Consider the following 27494-nt stretch of genomic DNA (forward strand, 5'->3'; position numbering starts at 1 on the left):
CAGCAGGTGCAAGTGGAGGAGGTGGGGAATCAAACCCGGTTCTCCCAGATAAGAGTCCGCACACTTAACCACTACACCAAACTGGCTCTTTGGAGTTTCCATGTTCAGCCAGGTCAGAATGCTGGCTGTTAGCATATTGTTTTGTACTGATTACCAAAAAGAAAGAAACCCAAACCTCCAAACTATTGCCTGTTAGTATGTTTTAGCCATACAGTTGCCAACAGGCCTTAAGCCTTAATGTGTGCAGATAAGCAGCCAGGGCTTTTCCTGGCAGGGACTTACCTCCTTGCCACAGCATCACCTGGTAAATAATATCTCATTAAGCTTCTGTTAAAGACTTGACCTGGATAGCCCAATCTCATCAAAGAAGCTAAGCAGGGTGGACTCTAATCGCTATTTGGATGGGAAACAACCAAGGAATACCAAAGTTGCTCCAAGAGGCAAGCAGTGGCAAACAACTTCTGAATGTCTCTTGCCTTGAAAACCCTATAAGGTCACCAAAAATCATTCATGACTTGACAGCAACAACGAAGTGTGTATGTGAGAGAGAGCATTTTTCTCCAGGAATCTGGCAACAAAGTCTACATTACTATAATAAAATATTCCTGATGAACGGTTGACAAGGCCTTTGTATTAAACAATAAATGAGACAACTTCAGTCTTAGCTGTTCTTAGTTAATGACATATCTCTGCTTGATTTAGGATAAATATGTAGCTAAAAAGGTAAAGGTAGTCCCCTGTGCAAGCACCAGTCATTTCCAAACCTGGGGTGACGTCACACCACAACATTTTCATGGCAGACTTTTTAATGGGGTGGTTTGCCATAGCCTTCCCCAGTCATCTACACTTTACCCCCAGCAAGCTGGGTACTCATTTTACTGACCTCAGAAGGATGGAAGGCTGAATCAACCTTGAGCAGAATTTAGTTGGCTGCTTCCCTTACATGTTCATGGTCACTGCAGGACTAGGCCTAACAGCATGAAGTATGTTCACTCAGTATCAATTCCCGAGTCCACAATGGGGAATGCAAAAGGGGGTGTGTGTGATTTGCTCAGTGCCATGTAGCATACAATAAAGGAACATGTTCAAATGAATGTTTCCAGCAGGGGTCATTTCATGGAAAAAGAGGTGCCAGAGCTCATTAGTGAAACTCATTTGCATATGCCACACACCAATGACATCACTGGAAGCTGTACTAATTATAGCAGCTCAGCATCTACCTTAAAATGCTTCTTGAATTAGAATTGTCATAATAAAACCCTACTCCCATAATACTTTTTAAATTACTTTTTCCTATGTGGCCACTGTGGCATGATGAAGATTTCCATCTGTCTGCTTTATATGTTTTGATTATTTTCCCATTTTTTGTGAGGGAAAATATTAGAAAGTTTGTCAATCCTAGAGTTCAGCAAAATTTTCACAGAGGGTTTGAACAATGGAACCCGAAAGCAAGTATCGTGGGGGGGGGGGTGGTTTAAGAAAGAAAGAGCACAATAAAATGTAAAGCTTCTGGAGCTCTGCTCCTGTGAGTTCCTGCCCCAAATGAGGTCTGGTTTCCAGTAATACATGGATTTCATGCTACCACTCTTCCTTGGGTCTATCTATCTAAATTATCATAAAACCATTCAGGGGATGCAATATTTCTAATACATTCTACATCTGCATTGCCACTCCTTCACCCAAAGGATGGACATTGCCTGAATTTTTGTCATAATGGTCAAATGAATCCAATTGCCTGAAGTGACAGCTGAATATCAGAGCTATTTCTGACTTTCCATCTAAAAACAAAATGTCTGCATATCACAAAATAAAGACCCAAACAGGCTTGGAGAGGTGATTGGTGGCTGATCAGGAGATAGCTGTACTCCTATGAGAGTGTGCTGGGAACTGAGGGAGACACCATTCAGCATACTTCTCAGAGAGAGAGAGAGCGCAAGAAAGAGGGAGGGAGGGAGAGAGAGAACTTGTACTGATTAAAGAAAGTAGATCTCAAATGTTTTAGGACACACCCATTTAATATGAGGTAAATATATTAGCCTAGGATCTGTTGCTTTCCTTATGCCTTGCCTCTCTAGCAGACAGGGGCATAAAATCTCTGCCTGCAGCAAAGCTATTCTGTATGTTCACCCCCTGTTCCACACAAAGTATTATCATATGGAAGATTCTACTGGTAGGTAATTACTTTGCTTCAATTAAAAGACAAAATATTAAGCACCAAATCTATTGTGTTAACATCAGTAGCACAGCTCCCCAACATTCCTTTAATGGGAGTTAGCTCAGATGCATTAAATTCTGATCCAATACTGGGTTGCAAAAGCATAGAAAATGTTAGGCCCAAAGTGTACTGCAATCATCGAGCCTTTAATACTAACAGCCAGCCAACTGGCTATGTTAATTGCTGGTCTGGGTAAATGGGCTATGCCCTACAGCACTTTAAAGAGCAAGAAAGCTTACATGTATTACCTTGTGGAAGGGTCTGCAGAGGAACGGTGCCTTGTCCTGGCTGTAAACTGACCAGCCCTTGCCGCTGGAGGTTTAACAGGTGCTGCTGCTGCAGCTGCTGCATCTGCAGTAGCTGTTGTTGGAATGCCAGCTGCTTATTCCCTAATGGCTGCTGGAAGACAAAAGGAAAAAATCAAAACACATTATTTTCAGCCCTGTAGCACAGGCCTTCCAGGATTCTCTAGAGTCTTGCATAAGCAGCCCAATCCCAGCTTTAGCCTTGCTTGCAGCCAGCACAGCTCACAGTCCTGATCTCTTGTCCTCAGTGGCCACACAGCATATAAAGAAGAGCCTTTGATCTATCAGAGAAACAGAACGAAGGGGGGCGGGGAGCGAGCCTGCTTTGCAGAGCACTGAAAATGCTGAGTGCCTTTGTCAGATGAGGATATCCACAAAGTCTGTGTTTTGGAGCTGTACGGAGATACAGAATGCCAGTTTCTCAGCTTTACCTACCCTGACCATAACATCACAGGGGAAGCTTTTCTGAATCAGAAGTAAATCTAAAAAAGTATCCCTGCTTACAACAACCTAAAGTTATGGATCTGATGGCACCCATGAGCAGAACTAGGGGTGGCCAACAGTAGCTCTCCAGATGTTTTTTGCCTACAACTCCCATTAGTCCCAGCCATTGGCCATGCTGGCTGGGGCTGATGGGAATTGTAGGCAAAAAACATCTGGAGAGCTACCGTTGGCCACCCCTGAGCTATACCACTGATTCCAACAAGACTCTGTCTATTAATTTCAGTATGATAAAAATATGCATTTCTAACCAATGACCCACAGCACAGTGCGTGAGAAGTTCATGGCTTAGTCAAAAACAGAATTTGATAGTGACATAGAATCTCTATGTACAAAGGGCACTAAGCCACTAGTAACTGAGAGGCTATGGAGAGCTGTTGCCTTCATGCTCTGTCTGTAGGCTTTCAGCAGGCATGCAGTTAGCTACTATGGAATATAGGATGAATCCAGCACAATGGCCCTTATGTTCTAATTGTTACAGTTATTCTTTTAGGGATAGTTTAAAAAGCAATCTTTTTAAAAAGGCAAGGCTCAAATTCCATGAAAAACTAATAATAAACAAGAACATATACAGAGTTATTTTTCTGAGAAATTTTGTACCAACTTTGCTGTTTCCTTACTACTTTCAATTAGGAAATATTTAATTAAAAATAACTTTTCTGGAAAACAAAGGAAACCTTTTTAATTACTCCTGACAACCAGCACCTTAAACCGACTGATTTACTGAGGGAGATGTGAAATTCATTTCTCAAACAGGATAAAGGATAATGATAAAGCCATAACAAATATGTAAACTTCCACTATGCTTTCACACAGACTATGAACGTATTGTCACTGGAATCACACATTCCCTCTCTTCCTAACACAGGTTTAAAACTGTTGGGGCATGTTCCAAGAGCTGAGTAAGTATCTGTAGAGGAAAACTCAAAGAAACAAGAGAGAATTAACCAGAAGAGAGTTCTGAATGATGAAACAGGATTAAGGAGAGAACAGCAGTGATGATTTGCACACTTAAAAAAAAAATTGTTCAGTGCTAAAAGAAAAGCAAAAACTGCTGACAAAGTACTTGTGTATTCTTTATTTATTTAATGTACTTAAAACTGAGCGAGTGGGGGGAAGAGTACATAAACATTTTTTTTCTCTGACTGTAACATTATGCCTCTTCAAATAGCTACACTATAGAATACAGGTCTGTTAGGAAGGTTTTGGGGGACTAGAAACCACCTCCAAGGATTTCCGTCATACTTTCCCATTGTACTGGGGTTCCCAAAGGAATCGAGAAGGTTCATAAGAAGCCATGTTGGATCAGGCCAATGGCCCATCCAGTGCAACACTCTGTCACACAGTGGCCAACCCCCCCAGGTGCCATCAGGAGGTCCATCAGTGGGGCCAGGACACTAGAAGTTCAGGGATAAAACCAGTGCCTGTGTATAAAACCTATGCAAACTGGTGGCTGCTGACTGGAACATGAGGTAAACTGACAGGGACAAGATAAGTTTAAGTTTCAAGGAATCAAGAATAAAGTATATTCAAAATAAAAGCACAAACTGAGGTAACCCTTACCCAAATTCTTAAATCCCACTTTCCCAGGGTTTTTTTCTGGGCACCACTGTAATTAGTCTCTGTGTTTCTGGTGGTGCCTGCATTGGCCCTGTGTTGTTTTCTTTACTCTACATTTCAGTTTTGCCTGTCTACCATAGTTGCACTTCACCCCCTATACCCAGGACAGCCACTGCTGCAACATTTTGCACTTTGGTACCACCCAGCTCCTGCGAAAAACAGAATGTAGATTTCATGTCTAACACTGGTTTCTAATATATTATGGCCTATAAAATGGTTAATTAAATGCCAATAAGTTTGCTTCTAAGTAGGATAAAGAAAACAGGTAATTTCGCAAACTGTAACTGTCCTTGAACTACTGGTATATGGTGTATTCAGCAACTTTAACAATGCTAATTTCCTCAACTATATTTTATGATAGTGAATGACAGCAATAGCCACCCTGAGCCTGCTTCGGCAGGGAGGGCGGGATACAAATACGAAAAATAAATAAATAAAATAAAGAAGTGCATATGGGAAGTGTGTGCGTGTGTGTGCGCGCGCGCATACAACAGAAGTAACATCTAAGTCAAAGATCAAGGATAAAACAGATTGAAGGGCCGGTGCATAAGAGTAGGCCAAGAAGGTGGCCGCCTGGGGCGCCACCTGGCCTAGGGGTACCCCTTGCCTTACCAACCTCACTGAGGCTTCCTGAGACAAACTTTCCTCAGCAAAGTTGGGGGCCATCGCAGCGAGGGCACTCAGAGCCCTGCTCTAAGCACATCCGCAGCTATCGGGGTAGCACATTGAAACAGACTGCCTCTTCCTTTACCCCTCCCCAATTGGTGTTGGGAGATAAGAGCAACAACCCTGAAAGAGCCAGAGACAGACTGAGCTGATGAGCATGACAAAAGGGCAACAAAGATGTCAACAAGGACCAAATGGGAGCTGCATTTTGGAAAGCTTAAGGGAGAAGGCAAAAAGAGGCAAAGAGCAGAGACTGGCCAAAGACACCATAACATCAACAGCTCTACAAAAGGAGGGGGTCAGATATTGGCAGGGCAGAATCCTACCTTCCACTATCAATTTAGTGCTCTGTGGCCTCTGTATATCATCAGGTCTGGCCAACCTAACTTTGGGATGAGTGTATGCTTAGGTTGTATAAATGTTTTCATAAAGCTTTTTCTAATTTAAATGTTCCTCACCTTGGACCCTTTGGCTGTTCACTGCTGGATCAGGAACCCACAGGCCTATAGAGCTTTACCCTAGGGTTTGATCAGCCCTGGGATAAGGAGCCAAAGGTGCAATTTTGAACCTGTTACTCCTTCTACTAAGTTCTGCCTTTCTGTAATCAGAATCTCTGTAGGTCCAGCCACTGCTAAAGCAAAGCTTAATGAGGAGGCCCTACTCCATGAAAAGCAAGAGAAACACAACTCTTGATTTTATTTGTTTAGGTTTTGCCAGCAGTGCTGTAATCCTCAAACAATAAGGAATTTGCAGATTCTCTCCACCATAACCTGTTTCATCCTATTTTCTCTTTATATTGCCACTGTAAGACTGTCAGTGCACACCTAAGCAGAATTACACCCTTCTTGATCCACTGAGTATACAGTTTGTGCGTACTCAGATCAGTCGAAAAGGCAGAGAGAGATTTGTAGCAGCTCAAGGTTGTAAGGGCCCTGAGAGAAGGGAGAACTGGTGGAATTGAAATGGGGCAGATTCAGAGCCCTAAACATTAACCTTGTCTTTGGCCTAATCTTTGAAGCATTTGCCTGGTGACTCTGAAGAATAGGATAGAATACATCACTGAAAAGTATGACAGTATCATTTTGGGTTTCAGTAGAATTCCTAACTAATGAATCACCAGGGACTTTGGCTCAGCCAAGGGGCATCACAACTGGGAAGACGCACCCCCTGCAGACTGAAGTGCAGGCAGAACTGTAATGGTAGGTTAGTCATTCATGTGAAAGCATTTTTATGGATGTGAAAACTGCACTTTGAATGGCCTGCAGGGAAGGAAGGGTGCCCCAGAACCTTCCCCTGTTACAGTGTACAAGTAGTTCTGCATGGCCTGGTGCCTGCTTCGCCCCCTTCCCCTTGTAGGCTTTCTTGCAAGCACAGGTTTCTGCCTATTACATCAGGGTGGCTGAACACTGCCCCATTCACTCAACTTTCAGGCTCTAAAACAGAAGGAAATTGGGAATGGGTTAAGTCATTAGAATCCCCAGGGCATGAGGCTTTAATCTCAAAACCCAAGAATTCAGTATCTTTTCTCATCTACTTGTGTTGTGAGCTCTAGCATCCTAAAATAATGGTAGGCAACAGCTGCTGTAGCAACTTTTGGGAGCTTGAAGCATAGGAGATGAAGAGATGAAAACAATGCTAACATCAGCAGGTGAAAACATTTTCAGCAGCATAGCTGTTTGCCTCTCTAAAGCTCCACAAAGAAGGGACATCAAAGTGCTCTGAATACACTTCTGAGAAGCTCAGGCATCCAGGGAAACTGAAGGGACACTGTTATCTGAAGTCATGCAAGTGAGTGGTAGAGCTAAAAAGCCTTTAGAACCAGTTCTCCTTGAAGAATGGATCTATTCAGCATGTCACATGCAGCACTGTAGCAGTAACATAAGAGTACAATTTCTATGCAACTCCTGTAATGACTTAGGAATTAAGCATCCTCATCACACCAGTAATTATCCACCACAGAAAGAAAGCTGGTTGAACTGGTTTGAATCTATTATAGCCAGTTAGACAAGCCAATTTGACTTAAGTTGACTTGAGACAAGTGAGAAAAGTTTGACTGCTCAAATTTTCTGCAGCTGACAGCCCACTGTTCAAAGATTCCAAAGCAAGTGGGAAGTTACAATCTCTTGAAGTATCAATAAATTTGGGAAATCACTTAACTGTATCAAAATTATGGGGCATTGCTAACTTGCAGTAAACCCAGTGTGTGTGGGGTGGGTGGGAAACAGCCTTATTACCAGATCGTTCAAACAAAACTACTGAATACAAGGTAAAAGGAATGCATGTGGTTCATGTAACAAAATTACTAATTTGGGGGAAGGATAAAGGTTGAAAATTTAGTTTAGTTTGCTACCTGGTGGAATGAGCTCCTCCTGGAGATCCAGGCCCTGTGGGACCTATCCAAATTCCACAGGACCTGTAAGACGGAGCTCTTCCACCAGGCTTTTACTTGACCTAGCGGCCGTCCTTTCAAGTCACTGCCCCCTCCAGCACCCTACCATCAAGGTGCTCAAGCAGTGCTAAAAGCTTCCAGCCTTTATGATGTTGTGTGGTCTGTTACCAACTGATGGAGAGCCAGTTTGGTGTAGTGGTTAAGTGTGCGGACTCTTATCTGGGAGAACCAGGTTTGATTCCCCACTCCTCCACTTGCACCTGCTAGCATGGCCTTGGGTCAGCCATAGCTCTGGCAGAGGTTGTCCTTGAAAGGGCAGCTGCTGTGAGAGCCCTCTCCAGCCCCACCCACCTCACAGGGTGTCTGTTGTGGGGGAGGAAAGTAAAGGAGATTGTGAGCTGCTCTGAGACTCTTCGGAGTGGAGGGTGGGATATAAATCCAATATCTCCTTCTTCTTCTTGTATGGATTACTGTTCTCAAATCTGACTTGATATCTGTACCTATGATGTTTAATTTTTGATGTGATTCATTTTAATGTTATTTTAATAATGTTGTAGGCCACCCTGAGCCCGCTTGCAGGATAGGGTGGGGTATAAATTGCAAAATTAAATTAAATTAAATACTTGCAAACTTTGGTAGTTCACGAGGTTTAGCAATGAGCATGGCATGTGTAAAATGGCACAGTCCATTAGATGCACTACAGTCTTTCTTCCAACCTACCCTGAATAAGGCACATTTATGAAAGATCTTCCTCTGATCACCAGGAGCTAAAACAATAAAGCTTCCTTCTGAAGTCCTCTAGTACCTCTCTCTCACCCTCCCTTATTGTGCTGTTGCCAGAGTCTGTGGATTTCTCTGGACACTTTCACTTTTGGAGGTCATCCGCTGTGTGCTTTTGATAGAACCAATGAAGTATGAAGCTTATCTGTCCACAGATAAAAATCTTAAACACAAAGAAAGTAATTACTGTACCTTACTCTGCCAGTCACTAGCACCCACTGGGCTTCTCCAGTCTCTCACTTTCTCAGAGGCACATATGGTTTCCCATTTGGAAGCAATCCCCAAATCCCACCCTTCCTCTTCCTGTTCTTATTCTTTATTCCCTTGATCTCTGGTCTTCTCCCTAGTGATGGGGTTTGAATTCCTTAATGCATTTTGTCTGCACTCTGTTTACATTAGATGCAGCTGAGCGGGTGCAGCTACTGGGGGTAACAGGCCCCGTCACTTTGATTTATGAGCACATCAAGAAGAGTTTCAGTGTGACACTCTGGACTGACAGAAGCACTTCATTAATCTGATGCCTAGGTTACTGGCTGGCCAATCCTTGTATGTTGCCTCCCTCCCAGACAAACTGTGCAACATCAGTTGGTGCACTGGGGCACCTGCCAGAGAGAAGACTCCGTATGAAAGCTCTCCTCTCTGGCATAAATGAAGCATAAATGAACTAAATGTATAATAATGTTGCAGAAATACAAGAGATTCTAAATACAAATAAAGTATAATTAGCAGTGCAGAACAGTTCATAATTTCCTAGTGATACAATTTAAATCGCACCTTTCAAAATAAAAAGATTATTTGGTTAAAGGAAGGGGCTGTTTACATCATTAGGTTAGAAGAAAAGAGGTGTCACTGGTAGGATGCTGCCTTCAGATTTACAAATCCTTGCTCAGACAACATTTTGTGATTTTAGGCAAAGCATGTGCTCATTAAAATCAAGTGCTTATGTGCCTTAAATTGTGCAATGTGTCTCTTAAATATATCTGTTTTCTAATAGTATTAATTCCTGCAGTATAACTCAAAATATGGGGTGGGCTATCAACAAGCAAGCAGATACTTGTCCACACACCTGCTTTTTCTCAAAGAATGACAGATACTCACATAGCAATGCTATGTTTTCAGACAAACAAATTAATCCACCACATTAAATCTCTTAAGCCCATCCCAGAACTCATTGATTCAACATGGAAACTCTGCATTTGTGGCCTGACACTGAACCACAAGCAACCAGACACTGGCAGGTCAGATGTTGTGCTTTGCTGCTCAGTTAATCTAAACTCAACTAATAACTCTGAAGCATTCTGTGAATCAGGAAATGGCTATGGCTAAAAAGTAGAGTTGATGCAACTTGAATATTATAAGCTAGAAGATGTCACTCCCCTTATATATAGGGTTGCCAGGTCTGTGTTGGAAAATACCAGGAGACTTTGGGGGTGGATCCAGGAAAGGGTGGGGGTTGGGGCAGGGAGGGGCCTCAGCATAGTACAATGCCATAAAGTCCACCCTTCAAAGGAGCCATTTTCTCCAGGGGAGCTGATCTCTGCCAGCTGGAGATCAATTGTAAAAGCAGGAGATCTCCAGGCCTCACTGGGAAGCTGGCAACCCTACAGTGCTTGCCAACGTTTTGCCATGACCATTCGGAGTGACTGTTTATATGTTAAAGCAGGGGTCCTCAACCTACGGCCCGCGGGCCAGATGCGGCCCGCTGAGGACGTTTATGCGGCCCGCCGGGTTATGGCAAAATCAGACCGGAAGTGACGTTCGACCTAAACTCGCGTTAGCAACACATGCTTCCGGCACTGGGCTGAGGTGGCGGAGACAGAGTGTGAGGTGATACCGAGGTGAGGTTGTGTGGTGTGTGGTGTGGGGAAGGGAGAGAGATGCAGAAGACGGAGAACTGACGGCCCGCGGCCTTGTACAGTAACGGCAGTCCGGCCCTCCAGCAGTCTGAGGGACAGTGAACTGGCCCCCTATTTAAAAAGGTTGAGGACCCCTGTGTTAAAGCAACCACTATGATGCTCCACCTCCCTCCAGCATGATAAAGGCAAATAAATTGTATCAATTATATATAGAAAGTGTTTAATCAACACGTTTTTTCCTAATATGCACTTCCCCTAAATTGCAACTTTTACTCTTGTTAGTCTGAAATTAGGCAAAAAAAATCCATTGAATTAGTGGTACAACCATAAAAATATCACACAAATTGAATGTAAAACAAAAAAGTTACACCATTTGAGAAGTGTTTACTACGGAACTAAAAAAAATAAAAACAAAAATAAAAGAATGCAATAACAAGTTCAAACCAACAAACTGCTTTTAGAAAGCTCATACCCTGAATAAAATGTTGTTGGTCTTAAAGGTGCCACATTATTCATTACTGCTTATTATATTTGCTTTGTTATGCCGCCCATTCCCTGTGAACAAGGTTCTGGGTGGCTTACAACAGTAGCGCTTCTATTCTATACAGTATTATTCTATTACAGTACTCTATACAGTAGTGTTCTGTTGCTTCAGATCAACATGGCTACCACCGGGATCTAAATTCATATTAATGATTTTTAAACAAAAATTAAACAAAAGCTAAAACACCCTCCTATAAAAGTTAGTTGATATACATTTATCTCTGTACCTAGAGACCAAACCCCACATGAAGACAAGCTCACCTCTTTGGTTTGCTGCTTTCCAGCTTGCTGCTGAGTCAGTAATTGCAGATGAAGTTGCTCCTGTTGCTTCTTGTAGTATTCCTGCAGCTGGGGAAGAAGCAAAGGAGAAGAATACAGACAGCAGATAAGACTTCTAGGTTTTCATTCATTTCATTTCTCAGATGGGAGTTTGTTCCACTAGGTCAGGGCGAGGACCAAAAAAGCCCTTGCCTTGGTTGAGGCTAAATGGTCATCCTGTGGGCCAGAGACCACCAGAAGGTATTGGTCAGAAGATACTGGCTGATATAGGGAGAGGTGGTCCCACAAGTATGACAGTTCCAGGCATGTAGGGCTTTAAAGGTCAAAACCAAAACCTTGAAATGGATCCAGTAGGTGTGCCTGGATCCAGTCAGTGATGTCACATTCTGCACTAGCTGCAATTTCTGGATCAGGCTCAAGGGTAAACCAGCATAGAGCAAATTACAATAATCCAGCCTGGAAGTGCCCATTGCATGGATCACAGCAGCTAAGCCTGGAGGGGGGGTAGATAGGGAGTCAGTTGCCTGGTTTGCCAAAGATGATAACAGGCTGATTTGGCAACCAACGTTCCAGTCCTGCCCCCCCCACCCCCCCAGCATGATGCTTGTGCATTTAGATCCACCACACCACAGTGTCATGGGGATGAGAACTTTTGAATCATTTATACATAACTTCATTGGAATGCCTGAAACCTTCACAGAAGCAAACTATTGAATTCTGTAAATTACATTCTTCTTTCATTGTCCCCTTATACCTGCAGAATCCACAGTTAAATGTTCCAAATCATCATTTGTAGAATACTAACATTGGAAGACTCTGTGGGTCACCCTTCCACTTAAGCAGAGACAGAGAAAACCATAACTATTGCAGACCTTTGCTTTATAGGAGAAGCAGCTGAGGAAGAAACTTCTTCTTCCAAACTACAGAACTCAGAAGATTCTTGCAGTGAAAGCAATATCCAAATTGCTTTCACTGTTTTTCTAGAGGGTGTGGCAAATGCATGTAAACAAATCAAGAGAGACAATAAAAAAGAACATTCCCAGAACTGAACGATATGACTCACTAACACAGGGGTGTCAAACATGCAGCCTGGGGGCTGAATCAGGCCCTCAGAGGGCTCCTATCAGGCCCCCGAGTAAATGGCTCTTGTCTGCTTCCTTTTCCCTCTCTCTTGCTTCCTTCTGCATCACACCTTGCTTTGTCAGGCTTGCTCAGGAGCTACAGAGCAAAGTTTCTATTTTCACCATTGGCTGAAGTTCCTCCCTTGGAGAGCCAAGCCTCTCTTCCTTCTATTGGCTGAGGCTCCTCCCCCTCCTGGTCCTCTGGGGAAGGAAGGAAAGAGCCAGAGCTTCCTTTGCCCAGTTCCCTGGATCACACAGGAGAGATATAAAGAAAGCACCTTTAAGACTAAGTGCAAATGTGTTAAGCATGTTTTAAGTTTTTTTTAACAAAATCTTTAATTGTGTTTGTCTGTGTCCTTTATCTCTGTATCTCTGCTACCTAATCTTAAATATGTACATGCATGGCCCAGCCTGACAAGGTCTCATTTATGTCAGAACCAGCCCTCATAACAAATGAGTTTGACATCCCTGCACTAACATCTTGAATTACATGAGATCTAGGCTGTAACCACCTCCTGTCTATCACTAGAGCTACTTGGGGTAAGGGAAATGGGTAAAGAAATAGGAAATGTGTGCATTTTTTGTGATGGGTTATAGCTGGAGAGTTGAGACTTATTAGTTCACACGGAATATGCACGGTTCCCGTGGTGCAGAGTGGTAAAGCTGCAGTACTGCAGTCGGAGCCCTTTCCTCACGACCTGAGATCGATCCCAGTGGAAGCTGGTTCAGGTAGCCGGCTCCAGGTTGACTCAGCTTCCATCCTTCCGAGGTCAGTAAAATGAGTACCCAGCTTGTGGAGGGGAAAGTGTAGATGACTGGGGAAGGCAATGGCAAACCACCCCGTAAAAAGTCTGCTGTGAAAACGTTATGAAAGCAACATCACCCCAGAGTCGAAAATGACTGGTGCTTGCACGGGGGACTACCTTTACCTTTTTTTTTTAGTCTCTTCCCAGGGTCAGAAGAGAGATTATGAAGGATCCCTCCCAGTAAGACCACAAAATGTCTGTTAATTTGGCAGTGCATTCTATTAATGTTTAGTGCTAAAAAAAGGATAACAAAGAGGGAGAGAAAGCTTAATTCAAAATAATTAAGAACCTAGAAGGCTAAATGAATCCAAATTAGAGGGCTCAGTATGAAATAGTGGAATGTAGGACATAAATATATTAGTGTATTTATTACAAAATAGATTTAAAACAATTGCGGGCTCAAATATAGCCTCAGTTTCAATTAAAATCATACAGTAATCTCAAACATAGACCTTATGCAACCCTGACCAAATGTGTTTCAGCCTAATGGTCTTCTTCAATGGTCAAGCATAGTTACTACACATTAGCTCCAGACACTGCAATAATATTACTATAGTCAATATAGGACCTAATTGGGATTGTGTGCTAATCAATATCTATGACTCAAGACAGAGATGTACTTGAGAGGCCTCATTTTCAATTACCTTTTGCCCTAGTCAGGTACACATATTTTGGCCAATACACTACTATGTTACTTTGGTTTTAGACTGCATTTACAACTGATTTTCCTTGGACCAGAACAGGAAAGTATACAATTGAATTACCATCCAAGATACATGTATCTGCCTAGGGAAATATGTGGAAGCATCCTTATTCCACTTCATGGATCCAATTACATTGGTTGTTGCCCATGAAAACCCGTGTCACAATTCAGCAGTTCGCCAAGGTGTGTTTTCAGCTTCTACAAAACTATGCATTATCTTGTGCTTTACCTCTCCCATTCCAAAACACACTTGTGCTACTTTTCCACATGACAGTGGTTGTTCATGTAGTTCTTATTGTCACTGTGAACACACTAGAGGCATTAGCTACCATAACACAGCATCCACACAGCAGTTCTTCCCAAGCTTTGCTTGTCTCACCACCAGGCCCCTACACACTTGGTGGGAAGGGCAGGATATAAATCATAAAATAAATAAATAAGAAATGACTTTTTCAAGTGTTTTAGAAAAATCAGTAACTGCTTTGTCACTACAGCATAGTGATTTTTAAACAGCCCCAAAAAGCCTCTAGGTGGGGGGATGGCTTTTGTCCATAGCTGTAGTTTGAATGCCAAACCAGTGCAAAACATTCATCTGGAAGCAACCTTGAAAATGGGAATGTGGATTTTAATTGGTGCACAACACAATTGATTTCTATGGAACCATGAGGAAAATGCTTCTGCTCGATACCTCACATACCACCTGCAAAAACAAACAAACAAAAAAACCCCAGCCATGCCACTATCTATAGCCCAGAACACTTAAAACTCAATAAATATGATTTTAGATCCTTGGATAACGGAAGATTCTATTCACTTACCGTGAAGTCTTCCTTCTCTGTGGTCCCAGAGTGGTCCAGTCCTCACTCTTGGGATCACAGCTCCTCCTCTTCTATTGCAGGGCTTAACAAACTTGACCCGAAGGGGAGGTGCTTGATCCTCAGAAGTCAGTTCTTCTGTCAGCTATCCTACCTCCCTAATAATAACTCCAAGAACAATAGGAGAGGACATCTCTGGGGAAAACAAAAACAGTCCCCTCCAGAGCTTATCCCGAACCCTTACTCAAGGGGCTCTAGTGAGGGACCCAGTAACCAATACAGTGCCCACCTCCAACTCCACAGTCCCAGGACAAAGCTGATACCCCCCCCCCGACACAACTGGGTGGGTAGGACTGGACCACTCCAGGACCACAGAGAAGGAAGACTTCACGGTAAGTGAATAGAATCTTCCGTTCTCCAGTGGTCCCAGGAGTGGGCCAGTCCTCACTCTTGGGACATAAAAAAGCCGAGTCCCTGGGTGGGCACTTCAGCTTTGTCCTGAGACGTGTTGGAGCACCTTCCTACCGAACGCAGCCTCAGCCGAGGCTGCCTTATCAATCCTATAGTGCTTAGTGAAGGAGTGAACCGACTTCCAAGTTGTCGCCTTACACACTACCTCCAGAGAAGGAAAAGCCCTATAGGCCACTGAAGTGGCTGTTCCCCTGAGGGAATGAGCCATCACTCCCACTGGGGGCTCCAAACCTTTTGCCTTGTAGGCCTCACAGATGCACCCCCTAATCCACCTCCTAATGGTGGAGGCTGACACCTCGCGTCCATTGTTTGAAACCCTAAAGGAGACAAACAAAGAGTCAGATTGACGGAACCCCTTAGTCCTGTCCAAATAGAAACTAAGGGCTCTACGGACATCCAAACAGTGCCACAACTTCTCTGTCTCATGGACTGGATTAGGGCAGAAAGAAGGAAGCACAATGTCCTCTGCCCTACGAAAGCGTGAATTTACCTTTGGAATGAATGCAGGATCGGTGTGAAGCACTACTTTGTCCTGATGGAAAACGCAGAGATCCTTATGAATCGAAAGACACACTGCGCGCCGAGGTGATGTCCACTAAGAACGCCACCTTAAAGGTCAGCAACTTAAGGCTACACAATGCCATAGGCTCAAAAGGCTTGCCACACAGCGCCTTCAGCACCGTGTTTAGATTCCAAGATTCCAAGACGGGAACCTATGCACCTGCGGTGGATTAACCAAGGTCACCCCCTTTAGGAACCTCCTGATATGCGGGTGTGTGGAAATAGGCTTGCCCTTCCTAGACCCTCTAACCGCTGCTATGGCTGCCACTTGTCTATGCAGCGTGCTAGTGCTAAGGCCTTTTTCTAGCCCCTCCTGCAGAAAAGACAGTATGACAGCAACTGAGGCATGTAAAGGGTCTTGCCCCTTATTTGCACACCAGGTATGAAAAACCTGCCAGGTAACATTATAGCTCCTGTTAGTGGAGCTCTTCCTCGAAGACAACATGTCTACCACCTTAGTAGAATAACCCAGACTAATCAACTGCTGCCGCTCAATCTCCAAGCAGTAAGCTGCAGCATTTCTGGTCGTGGATGATGCAGTTTGCCTTGCACTAGTAGATTCCCCCTCAACGGAATTTGCCACGGTTCCAATATCGACAGACTTTGAAGTTCCTGGAACCAGGCTCTCCTGGGCCAAAAGGGGGCCACCACAATCACTTCCGCTTTTTGCTCCCGGACCCTCTGCAGAAATCTCTGGATGATCTGGAACGGAGGAAAAGCGTATAATAGAGTTCTCGGCCAGTCTGAGTTCAGAGCGTCGACCGCCATTGCCCCTCTGCTTCTTGTTCTTGAGAAATACTGAGGCACTTGGTGATTGTCATCCGAAGCAAAGAGATCCACTCCCGGCGTCCCGAATCTTTGGCAGATCTCTCGAAACGTCTCACGATGAAGAGACCATTCCGACTGGTCCAGTGATTGCCGACTCAGCCAGTCCGCTACCACATTGTCCTTTCCTGCCACGTGGATGGCTCTGATGGATTGAAGATGAACTTCCACCCATCTGAACAGGACCTTAGCTTCATCCTGAAGCTTCTGGTACCTGGTGCCTCCTTGACGATTCACATAGGCCTTTGCCGTCATGTTGTCTGTTTGGATCAGGACATGAGTCCCTGTCAGTCTTTTTTCCATCTGAAGCATGGCCAGTCGTATGGCTCTCAATTCCAGCAGATTTATACTTTCTTTGGCCTCTTGGATGTTCCACTGACCCTATGTTACCGCTCCGGCCATGTGCGCTCCCCAGCCAAAAAGGCTTGCATCCATGGTCAACACCACCCTTTTGGGTTCCCACAATTCCTGTCCCAAGGAAAAACTATCAGGAATCTGCCACCACTCGAGATCTTTCAACAGATTGGCTGGTAATGTCAGTGAAATCGGGCTTTTGGTACTTATTTGCTTCTGGAGGGGTAAAAGGAATTTCTGGAGTGGCCTCGTGTGGAACCGTGCCCACTGAACTATGTCCTGGCATGAAACCATCATTCCCAACAACTTTGCCAGTAGCATCAGCTTGACTCGCTTCTGTTGCTGGACTTCCAAAATCAGCTGCAAGATCTTTGACTGTCTTTCTGGGGTCAGAAAAACCCTGTCCAAGCTGGAGTTGATCTGAACCCCTAGGTGTGTCAGAGACTGGGAAGGTTGAAGCCAGCTCTTCTGAACGTTTATCATGAACCCGTGCAATCTGAGGGTTTTTATGGTCAAATCTAGGTCTTGTTTCGTCTGCTCTGCCGACGGGACCTTGACCAGAATGTCGTCCAGATACGGAAACAGAGAGACCCCCTGTAACTGGAGGACCGCCACAAGTGTGACTAAGACTTTTGTGAACACTCTTGGTGAAGACTTTAAGCCAAAAGGCAGAGCTCTGTACTGGTAATGACGCCCATCGTAGGAGAAGCGAAGAAACCTGCGGTGTCCCTTGGTGATAGGGATATGAAGGTAGGCCTCTGACAGATCTATGGAGGCCATGAAGTCTCCCCTTTGAACAGCCAGTAGTATGGACCTCAGAGTCTCCATTCGAAACTTCTTTGTAACTACCGACTTGTTCACCCACATCAAATCCAGCATAGCCCGAACGTCTCCATTCTTTTTAAGGACTACAAAGAAGACTGAATATGTGCCTTGAAATTTTTCTGTCACCGGGACCGATTCGATGGCTCCTATCTGAACCAGATGGTCGATGGCCATCAGCAATGTACGATGTTTCTCGAGGGATTGAGATCTCTGTACTTCCAGGAAACGGTGTCGTGGAGGCGAATAAAATTCTAGGGAGTAATCGTTGGTAACTGTGTCCAAAACCCATCTGTCTGAAACCGTTTGATGCCACACGTGGGAGAATCTTTGAAGCCGTCCCCCTATACGACTGAGGTCTAATGGACCTGCCCAGTCATGCTGAGGTAGACTTCTTCTGTCCTTTGATTGGTTGACTTTGTTTCCCACCGAAGGAAGCTCTGCCGTCTCTGGCCTTTGGTTGCCACTTTGTTCTGTATTGCTTGAAGGAGGTTTGTCTTGAGTCTCTCCTATTTCCACGAAAGGACTGGAACCTCTGCCTCGTTCTGTTATCACGTCTCTTGGAGGGCAGGACTTTTTTCTTATTTCTGTCCTCTATATCTGTCTAGGCCTTCCCCAAAGAGCGAGGCCCCTTTAAAAGGAACTGCAGCCACTTTTGCTCTAGCTGAGGGATCTGCATCCCAATTACGTAGCCAGGTATTCCGTCTGGCCGTAACGCTAGAGGCCATAGCCCTAGCAGAGAGTTGAACTGCTTCAAGGGTCGAGTCTGATGCAAAGGCAGTGGCTAGCGTAATTTTTTTAAGTGAGTCCTTAACATCCCTAGGCAGATCCTCCCTCTTAGCTAGGTCAGAGAGCCACATGTATGAAGCCCTACAGAAAAGAGACGTGGTAGCTGACACTTTTAAAGCACTAGCAGAGGCTTCAAAATCGTGACGTAAGGCCTGCTCTATGCGCTTGTCTGTCGGATCCCTTGGCATCCCATCCACATCCATCGGTAGTATGGAATTAGAGGCCAGACTGTTGACCAGGTCATCTACCACTGGTAACTTCAGTCTCTTGGTCGCCTCTGGGATGAAGGAGAAGAATTTAGAGAAGTTTGACGAAACCGTCTTAGGCTTGGCTGGATGTTCCCACTCAGATCTGATTATTGAGAAAAACCCTGAGGGCAAGGGGACCTGTAGGGGTTTTGAACCCGACTTGGGGATAATATCCTCCATTGCAACAGGAAACTCAGCATCCTCCTCATCCTTAGATTTTGGAGTATACTGTATCTGCAATGTCCTAATCACTTTTGGAAGCAGGCGTGGATACACATCTGCTGGAAACAGTTTGGAATGCGTAGAGGCCGCCCCCTCGTCTTCCTCAGAGAGTTCTCCTGTGTCAGGTGATGAAGAGCCATCAGACAAGTCAGAATCCTCTTCTTCTTTATCAGAGGGAACTGAATGCAAATCTAACCTACTGAGCCTAAGAGGCCTCGAGGGAAAACTTTCCTTTTCCTTATCTACCTCTCTGTGTTTTTGTTTGGCTGCCCTCTTAAGTGGAGGGGTTGGGGTGGCTGCAGAGGCTGCTTGAACCTCTTTTTTGACCAGCTCTTGAATCCAATAAAGAAGATTAGACTTAGCTTCATCTGCTGAAATATCAGCCTGATGATCTCCTGTCCCTTCTTCCTGTGCTGGTGAATCAGCCAACTCCAACTCACATGTGCCCTCCTCCAACATTGCTCCCATAGGAAATCTAGTGGAAGCAGCCATCTTAGAATGAGTGGCCCTATAGAAATACAAGAAGCATAGGTAAAATGGTTGCCATTCCCGCCAAAAACCTTCCCCCCCCCCTCACCAGCATTAACTGGTTTTAACTCCCTTTCCCTTTCCAGAAGCAAACAGGGGAGACAGAGGGAAGAAGGGAATGAGGGGAGGAGAGGGGGGGCTGAATAAAGGCGTCTGGATCCCAGAGTCCTTCAACGCCCCGTGGGCTTGTGCTGCCAGGAAAAAAGGGGCTCTGGGAAGGTCTGCAGACCTCCTCTCCCCCTGGGAACTCCCTAAGGGTCCCCCCCCCCTTCACAGAAAGTTTACCGCCGCTTTTTATTCCCTTCCTGGGAACTACCACGTCGACCGCACTGCCTTCGGCGTTTTGGGAGGGCAGTGTGAAGTTCACGAGTCCTCTCCCTTTTGCCCAGTTCCTCTTTGCATCTTCCCTTTGACTTGCTGCTCTGCAGGCCCCCAGGGTTGCCGGGGTGCCTTTGCAGGGAGCTGATGGGGAAGACGAATCCACGGCCCTCGGCACGTCCATCGGACCGGGAAGAGGCCAGCAGAACAAACAGGCGCGTATGCGTGCCTTACCAGGGAGGCAACTTCAGCCCTTTGATCTAGCGCAGGAGGGATTTCCCACCCCCCACCCCCGTTCCCCCAGAGAAGAAAAACAGCGGCTTGTCTTTTCTCCCTGCCAGGAGATTTCTTTTGCCACTGACTCCAGGTACTCTTTCTTGAATTTTCTTTTCTTTTCTTTTTTTCTTTTTCTTTTTCTTTTAACTTTTGGGTCAAGAGCCTCAAAGGGGCTCTAAGGCACGTTCTGCTTAGATGGCAGGGCTAAACAAACTGACTTCTGAGGATCAAGCACCTCCCCTTCGGGTGAAGTTTGTTAAGCCCTGCAATACAAGAGGAGGAGCTGTGATCCCAAGAGTGAGGACTGGCCCACTCCTGGGACCACTGGAGAAAGGAAATTGTTCAATATGTGCTGAGTAACATTATGTTAGGACTTTCAAGGGGATGCCAGTTCTAGCAGCTTATGCTGTGCCCTTACAACTCAAATGATCTATAGCTTGATTTTTCCACAGAAGGGTGCCATAACCACAGGAGAGATCAGTACAGACTTCAACAAAACTAGGGAAAAAGCTGGCTCCTGAGGAATGCCCCTGGGCATTCTGGGAAAGTCCTTATCAGCTTGTAGTTGACAGTGCTGACAGCAGAAACTTTTCTCTTTATGTCTACTGAACAGGTTTGGAAAGCCTCCCTGTTTACCCAAAAGCCAATCAAAACTAGGTCTCTGTATGGTATTCTGAGTACATTGGGTCAAGAGGTGAGAAATGTGATGTTTGGTTTTCTTTTCAGGGAGAATGCCAGCTATTCCGGCCTAGGCTGTTTAATTTGCAGTTAAACGTGTTTCTCTATCTGGCTCCAGAGAAGGAAGGACCCCACCCAAGTTAGTGTTTACCCTTTGTTCTTTCCCTGGGGCTAACCTTGACTCCTTATCAGTATGTTTGAAGTAAACAGGTACTGAAGGGTGTGGAGGATGCTATAAGTTTTCATGTTCTCTCCCTCCCTGGAGCAAATGTTTGTCCAAACAGTTGCATTTTGTCTGGGAGTTGTATTACCTCCTCCCTTGTTCTTACCTTTTCATATTCACCTTCTGCCAAAGAGAAGCTTGATTTGTGAAAGATCCAAGTCAAGCTGCTAAACTGTTAAGTTTTTCTTTCAATTCAAATATGCAATTCCAACTTAGCAAACAAATCAGGGAGGGGTTCATGGTCATGAAAAGTTAGGCCCAGAACTATGGGAAGACATATTTTGAGTGTGAAGTCCCTCCCTGCCCCCTATTATCTGTGACTATAATCAAAAAGGAGTTCCTTATGGGAAATAAGCATTGGTTTACTTTAAAATGAGGCTGTATCATTCTGCATGCATCTCAAGATTACCAGGTGTCATGAAAAATGTAGCCTATACTAGGGTTGCCAGTTCCAGGCTGGGAAATGGCAGCTTTGGAGGTGGATTTTATGGCATTATCCCCAGTTGAGGTCCTTCCCCTAATGGTGTCCTCCCAGACTCCAACCCTAAATCTTCAGTAATTTCCCACCCTGGAGTTGGCAGACTTATTTCCTGACGTCATAAAGGTTTGTAAAGAGCTATCCTTTTCCAAGGTGAAACTAGACAACTTGTCTTCTACTAGGGAGATTCCAAGTTCAACACTATTCATAGTTTTAGGACAATGGAAAGGATTAATTCATGAAGTGAAACACACTGAATTTGAAAGGACTCATACCCCAGGCTCCACCACTTTGGCAGGTGATTGTGGCTCAGTCTCAGTACCTCAAATGTGGGAAAAAAACAGAATATAGTCTTACTTCAGAATCTGCAAACAGGAAAACTCCATCCTTCCACAAAAGATGCAGACACAAAGGTCAGCCCTGCAACATCTCTTCATGAAATGCCTGCCTCCAAGGCAGACTGCCTTACCTGTTGCAACATAATTGCTTGCTGCTGCTGCAGCAAAGCTTGGAGCTGGGGAGGAGACAGGATCTGCTGCATCTGTTGTGGGGTGATCATCTGAGGAGACATCATGGCCACTGACACTGGGACCTAGAGAGAGGGAAAGGGTGCAGTAAGGCAATGTGTATCAAGTGTTGGGATAGCCGTCACTTGCCATTTGGGAATATGCTTTCATGATGAGCAACTTATGCTCCAGTTTATGCTCGCATAGTACAATTCCAAAAGTGCAGGAAAGATTATTTACCTTGCACATGAATTGGTATACCTGCAACATTCCTTTCCCACCATGAAGGCAAGAAGAAGATGTATGTGCTCTGAGGCCTGGGTGTTTAAGTATACTGAGGAAGCAGACCATAGATATCCCCTAGTCCTCAGAGTGAAAGTAAGATTCTTTCCCCAATTGTATTTTTATCTCAAAACCCAAGACAGACCAAATACTGAGCTATGCCTTGGACAATCTCAGACTTCAACACCAAAGAAGAAACAGTCAGGAGGGCCCACATTTTCTTTTGCATTATCAACAGAATGCATTTTTATTCTGCTCTCCCACCCCACAAAGTTGCAAATTTGAAATGGGCATTTGTTCTTGTCAAGGAGCTGACAGTCTTTTAAACACAATTTTCTTTTCAAAAGGCTACATTTGTGTACTTATGAGTTTATGAGAGTATGCCATCATCCTTAAGTATGCTAAGAAAAAGTATGTTTTTTAAATTCCTGTAGGCGTAAGGAGGGGAGTGTTCCCCCAAGTGATGCTACAGTAACTGTTCACACCTCTAGTGCAGCAGTCCTGGTTGCACTACTGAGGGTTAGGGTTTGGGTTCCTATTACAGTCTGAAAAGCTACAAAATGCAGCAAAGCTCATTTAAACAGTGAACAGGCACTTAGATACTTGAATGCTTCTGGGGAAAAAATTCTGTATATACCCTAAGACTGCAAACCACATGCCCTTGACAGGTCATACGAAAGCCAGAAAAATGGAACACGTTCTAATAGCTCTGAAGGCTGCTGTTGCTGTGGCCTGCATTGCTATCAAAATAGAGCAAGTACAGTTTTAGAACTGGGTCATCTTAATTCACTGGGGATTGTAAATGGGTCAGAAGCTACACATGAACTTCAATACACTCTTGTTGTAGAGAGAATCAGCTATGATTCACACAAGCAGTCTGCTTGCAGCTGACCACTAATTTCACTATGAACAATGCTACCAGAAAACTGAGCAGTATTCCCTCTAAGCTGAGTTAGTGTGAGCTAGCTCACAGTTTTTTAGCCTCTGGCTCACACATTTTTGTCTTTGGAAGGATGGCCCCAGCACAAACTATGCAGTAGCCAATCACTCACAACTAGTAGCTAGTAGCTCATAATGATAGTAGCTAGTAGCTCATAAAGTAGAATTTTTGCTCACAAGATTCCACGGCTTAGAGGCAGCATTATGCCACACAATTGTACACAGTAGTTTATTCTACATTTTTATTATTTATCTATTTATTTGATTCATATCCTGCCCTCCCCTGCCAGAGCAAGCTCAGGGCGGCTTACATGTTCATGTATATACATGAAATATAAAAGTACATTAAAAAGCATAAAATCATAAAAATCAAAACATTTGCAAGTGGCATGTAAAATTGTATTGCTCCTCACAGCAAGCAACCCCTGTGTGAGTCTGGGGTTAGGGCGTTGCAAGTGGGAACTGAGTAGCCTCTGAATCAACCCTCACTGTTAGGACAGAAAGTGCTTTCTCTCAAATTGTAATGGAACTGGTTTTATTTTGATGTGAAAATACTGAAGACAGTGCAATATTCATGCGTTCCCCTCAAAAAACTCACAGCAAGGTATATAATCCCAACTCTAATACGACTAAGGAGGTTTCTCTTTTGAATGAGATCACTGCAGTGAATCATACGCCAATAATCTGCTATCCTTTCTTACAGGTATAATTGCAAAATATTGATTAGTTATCCACCATTCACCTGATAAGTTTCACTTCAACTTAGATTTCCCTTCCATTTTTCTGTTATACCCACAAAACAAATGAATGTCTGCAAAAGTTAAAATGGCATTGCTGCTGTAAGCCTCCATTTCTCCAAATCTTCAAGCTAGGAAGTCCATGAATAGTAGTTCTGCATTGACATTAGGTGTCTCAATGATTTCTAATATCCCTCACACAAACTGTGTAAGCTCAAAGTTCATTGTATCCTAAAACCATTATAATTTAAATAATTCCAGGAGACATTCTCAGTGCATGCCTGCTTTATCAAGGAAGACTGAAAAAGGAAAGCAAGAGGAACTAAGAGAATCATGAAACTGGCCTGCTCTCAGCAGACCACAATTAAATAGTGCACAAACTACTGCCGTAAGGTATTCTCCATTTACACCCTGTCTTCCAACGTTTGCTCACGGTGGCTCACAACAGCACTAGAAAAACAACATACAAAATAGCTCCTGATATAATAATACACTAGAAATAAAATCAAATTCAAAGGTACAACAGCCTAAGTTTTCCATTGTGCTCCACGCCACTTTACAATTTTTCCACCAAGCTATCTAAAGGCCTTTGTGAAGAAGCAGGCCTTACTCTTGCCTAAACTGCAGGAGAGAAGAGCACAAACCTCTTGCTGCAGAAAGCTGTTATATCTTCCACAGAACTAGAACTGTTACCAAAAAGATTCTTGCTCCACAATTCAGAGAACTTCACTTCCTGAACAGAAGGAACCAGGGCCAGAGCACATAAAAATGATCTCCAGGTGAATGGGCTCATCATGTGTTGAGATCTATGAATTCCAAACTGTGAAGGGCTGTCAAAGGTATCAGAATCTGAATTGGATCTTGAAGCTTCCTAAGAGCTGGCACAGTTGGTACACAGGAGTTCTCACCATTATTAAAAGGCATTTTGTACTATCTACAACTTTTGGTTTGAGAAGACTTCGGAGGATGATGGTGGAAGACCGGAGGGCCTGGCGTGACTTTGTCAATGGGGTCGCAAAGAGTTGGACTCGACTGTGCGACTGAACAACAAAAACAACTTTTGGGCAATGTTCAAAGGCAACTCTGTGAAAAGTATGTTACAGTAATCAGTTCATGAAGATATCAATGTATGGATAACTGTTGTAAGGCTCTTAGATTTAATGCGCTGTCTTCAAACCTTCCTAAATAGGAACCCAAACAATATACTTTTAAATGGGATCAATCAATAAATGCAACATATACTTGCCTAGATGGTCCATTCAAGTATTTATTGATAAAATATTGGAGCAAAAAGACAAGTTTGAATGACCAGACCTAAATAGCCATACCTCTAACTTCAAAAGGAAGTGCTTAGCATATAGCTTCCTTATGTACTTCTAAGTACAACCACCTATTTAACCAGGAGTAGCTACTAATCTAGGAGCACAACCAGATTACAAATCTACTCCAAAAGTGCTACAAAGCAGACAAAATGCCCACTCCTAAAACAATAAACTCCTAATCAGTGTCATTTCTGCCTTCAGATAAAATTCAGACTAATTTTGATAGCCCACATCCATCAAACCACAGTCTCTAGGCATGAGTTCAGGGCACATACCACCCCCTCTGGCTACCTAAATAAAGCTGAATGTCATCAGTTTATGAATGACATCCCACATTACAGTTAATGGCACCTTTGCCCTGAAGCTTTCTCTGCTCATAACAGATGCTTTACTGCTAAACTCGAAAATGCATGATGAAATCCTGCCAACTCCAAAAGATACCATGGATTGTCTATGTCCTTCCCATATGGAATGTGCTAACCACAATCACCCTGGAATTCCTTTGTTCTACCATTCAACTGGGAATCATCTGGGTCTGTATAAGGAGTGGAGTGAGCAAATTAGTGTGCACAGAACAAATACCTTTCTATTGTGGGAGAAGGAGAAAAGCAGAATTGGACAAGCTACTATCTCAAGAATTGGACAAGCTACTATCTCTTCCTGCCTGAGCATGTTTCCATGCATAAAAGAAGGAAAGTGGTGGCACACAGCAATCTGCACACAGAAGTGCCATCTGAGTAGTTTTAATAATTCATCCAGCATTCTCATATAGCAGGGGTGGCCAACGGTAGCTCTCCAGATGTTTTTGCCTACAACTCCCATCAGCCCCAGCCAGCATGGCCAATGGCTGGGGCTGATAGGAATTGTAAGCAAAAAACATCTGGAGAACTACCATTGGCCACCCCTGTCATATAGGGTTCCCATTCCCCTGGCAGGGACGGGGGATCCCCTAATTTGGGGAGTTTCTGCCTGCTGCTGGCCAGCTAGCCAGTGGGGGAAACCTAGCCCCCAAACAGCAATGTCCCCAACATGATGGATGTTATATGGAAGTGACATCATCACACCAGGGACATCTCATGGTGACGCTCTGGTTTGAGGGCCAAACTCTATGGTTTGAAGGCAATGTTACCAGCAAGTTTGGTCCTCAAACCAGAACATTGCTGCATGAAATCCTCAGCATGATCATGTCAATTCCATATGATACCATCATGTCAGGGACATTGCACAAGGATGTCACTTTCTGGGGACAGAACCCAGCTCCACTCCCAGAATGCTCCCTCTCACCCACCACTGGTGAGTCGTGGTGAGCTAGCAATCCTATTCTCATAGCATGTGGTGAACTGGCTCACTCCTCAGTGCTACACTGGAAGAAACAGAAGATACTGTCTTGGGCAGATGCATGAGCTTTCAATTAACAAAATAAGCCTACAGATAAATTCTTATAAGTGAAGGGAATTATGGCATGTGTTGGGGGAAGGAGGTAATATCTAGTTAGTATAGGAACAGCGATTCATGAAGGATGTAGAAAAAATGGGCTGTACATGGGCTATAACAACTGTTAGTATTTGCATTTCAGAGCAACATTTATATTGGTACCTGTGGAGAGAAAGCCAAAAGGCACAGAGAAACATCTTCCTCGGAGCTATTCGGGACCACCATTTTGAGTTTTAAGAGGAAAAGTATATAAACTATAATTGTTAGAACTATTACTTTTAAGCAGGAGTCTGAAGAGGCAGCATACAAAAATCCTAAATAAGTAAATAAGCAAGCAGTAAATAACTATAAATAATACCATTCTAAAACACACTGTATTCTCAACATGAAGGCTGATTCAAATGGTATAAAGTACTATACCTATAAAGCAAGCATGAAAATTAAGGTTGCCAAGTCCAATTCAAGAAATATCTGGGGACTTTGGGGGCTGAGCCAGGAGACTTTGGGGATGGAGCCAGGAGACATCAGGGCGAAGCCAGGAACAAGGGTGTGACAAGCATAATTGAACTCCAAGGGAGTTCTGGCCATCACATTTAAAGGAACCGCACACCTTTTTAAATGTCTTCCTTCCATAGGAAATAATGAAGGATAGGGGCACCTTCTTTTGGGGCTCATAGAATGGGACCCCCTGGTCCAATCATTTTGAAACTTGGGAGATACTTTGGGGAGAGTCACTAGATACTACATTAAAAATTTGGTGCTTCTACCTCAAAAAACAGCTCCCCCAGAGCCCCCGAAACCTCCAGATCAATTCCCCATTATACCCTATGAGAATCAATCTCCACATAGAGAATAATGCTCAGCAGATGTGAGAGGATGCAA

At 44.0% G+C, this 27494-nt stretch overlaps 1 protein-coding gene across 7 annotated transcripts in view; it reads right to left on the bottom strand.

The window, feature by feature from the left end:
* Nucleotides 1–27494, bottom strand: part of FOXP4 (forkhead box P4) — a 195298-nt gene that overhangs the window by 50884 nt on the left and 116920 nt on the right. For 5 of the 7 annotated variants that reach the window (XM_060231438.1, XM_060231435.1, XM_060231439.1 and 2 more), the window contains exons 4-6: nt 21862–21984; nt 11137–11223; nt 2464–2614 (exon numbers count right to left, since the gene is read on the bottom strand). In XM_060231438.1, coding sequence (XP_060087421.1) covers nt 2464–2614; nt 11137–11223; nt 21862–21984 — 361 coding nt within the window. The remainder of the gene's footprint in view (nt 1–2463; nt 2615–11136; nt 11224–21861; nt 21985–27494) is intronic. The other 2 variants (XM_060231440.1, XM_060231437.1) reach the window with 1 other exon arrangement.

Source organism: Heteronotia binoei, chromosome 2, assembly GCF_032191835.1.
Source record: "Heteronotia binoei isolate CCM8104 ecotype False Entrance Well chromosome 2, APGP_CSIRO_Hbin_v1, whole genome shotgun sequence".
NCBI lineage: Eukaryota > Metazoa > Chordata > Lepidosauria > Squamata > Gekkonidae > Heteronotia > Heteronotia binoei.